The 1445-nt window shown below is 54.5% G+C and overlaps 1 protein-coding gene across 1 annotated transcript in view; it reads right to left on the bottom strand.

Annotated features, from left to right (window-relative positions):
* NINL (ninein-like) overlaps positions 1–1445 on the bottom strand; it is an 85327-nt gene that overhangs the window by 15625 nt on the left and 68257 nt on the right. The window contains exon 18 of the mRNA XM_011992878.1: positions 583–687. Coding sequence (XP_011848268.1) covers positions 583–687 — 105 coding nt within the window. The remainder of the gene's footprint in view (positions 1–582; positions 688–1445) is intronic.

Raw genomic sequence — 1445 nt, 5'->3', positions numbered from 1 at the left:
GACTCTCACTGGTGGGCGCCCCCCTGCCCTGTCCCCTGACTCTCACTGGTGCCCCACCCCCATCTTCTCTTGCCTCAGTGCTCAGGTTCCTGACCCTCCCCACACACGTCCCCTCCCCCAGCTCTTGTTCACCGAAATTGATAAACCAGCAATGACCCTCCGAGGAAGGCAGAGCTGAAACTGTTATCAGGAGAGGAGCCTAGGAGCACCTCTGACCCCTACAGACACTGTTGTGGCCTCCCCCAACCCCTAAGTGCGACGTGGAGCATCTCCGTGCGGTGAGCAGCGCCCGTGCTGGTGCTGGGGCTCTGCTCGCAGTCCCGACCATGTTGCGGGCGCCCTGCCCCACTTCCCACATCAAGGAGCTGGGGTGTTCAGGTGCCGCCCACACGAGGAAGGAGCCCAGAGCCTTCCACATCTGCCGAGTCGTTCAGAAGTTAACAAGGCTCACAGTTTAGGGTTTTCTGGAATGCAGGGCTAATCTGAGAACACTTCCCATGGTCTATATGGAGACTGCATAAGGTCACTCTATGGAGGGCAAAACGCACCCCCAGGAGGTCTGGGTGGGGGCGTGGCCCTTACCTCTGTGCATTGTGAGTGCTTTCTGCAGCTTCAAGCTCTTGCCGAACCCTTCCCAGGTCGTTTTTCAACAAAGCGTTTTCTTCGGAAAGTCTATGGAACTCCAGTCTGCGTTAAAATTGAGGAAAGACCGGTGAGCACCTGGGAAGCCACATGCAGTCACGGAGACTGGCTCTGCAGCAGGGAGTCCTGAGAACTGTGCGTCGCCATCTCCCCGTCCCTGCAGGTGGCGCCAGACACCCTTCCTTTCCCTCTTCCTGTACCAGGTGTTAAGGTCTTGGATCTCCCATGAGCCAAGCCACAGAAAACCAAGCTCTCTTAGCTTCTAAACTGCCACGCTCTCAAGTCACAAAGGCACTCAGAACCTTGGGTTTTGCTTATGCTGAGTTTATAGCTGACCTGCTCCTGCATCTGTGGCCTCTCACCAAACACATGTGTGTCCTGGGTGCCAGTGCTGGGTGTGAGTTCTTAGGTACTGCAGGGTACTCATCCCTGGCAGTGAACCCAGCGTGGAGCTAAGAAACACAGGAATCAGAAGGCCAAGATATACAGGAAACCTTTGCTAGGTGAATCTCAAAGTGGGAAAAGGCAGGGATAGACAGCCGCTACGGGAACCAAGTCTGCCTGGGGCCATCTTTGTTCTCTGACAACTCAGAGAGTCCCTGCTTGGGTAATGCCATTGATTTGACAGAGGAAGATGGCAATTTACCAGTGAAGATCACTAATGGGAGCCAGGTGTGGCATCATGCATCTGTAATCCCAGCTACTGGGGAGGTTGAGGCAGGAGGACTGCTTGAGTCCAGGAGTTTGAGACCCTCCTGGGCAACACAGTGAGACCCTGTCTTTAAAAAAAAAAAAAAAAAAAA

This window comes from Mandrillus leucophaeus, unplaced genomic scaffold (assembly GCF_000951045.1).
Source record: "Mandrillus leucophaeus isolate KB7577 unplaced genomic scaffold, Mleu.le_1.0 Scaffold1109, whole genome shotgun sequence".
Classification (NCBI taxonomy): Eukaryota; Metazoa; Chordata; class Mammalia; order Primates; family Cercopithecidae; genus Mandrillus; species Mandrillus leucophaeus.
This window is presented reverse-complemented; position numbering and strand designations above follow the sequence as displayed.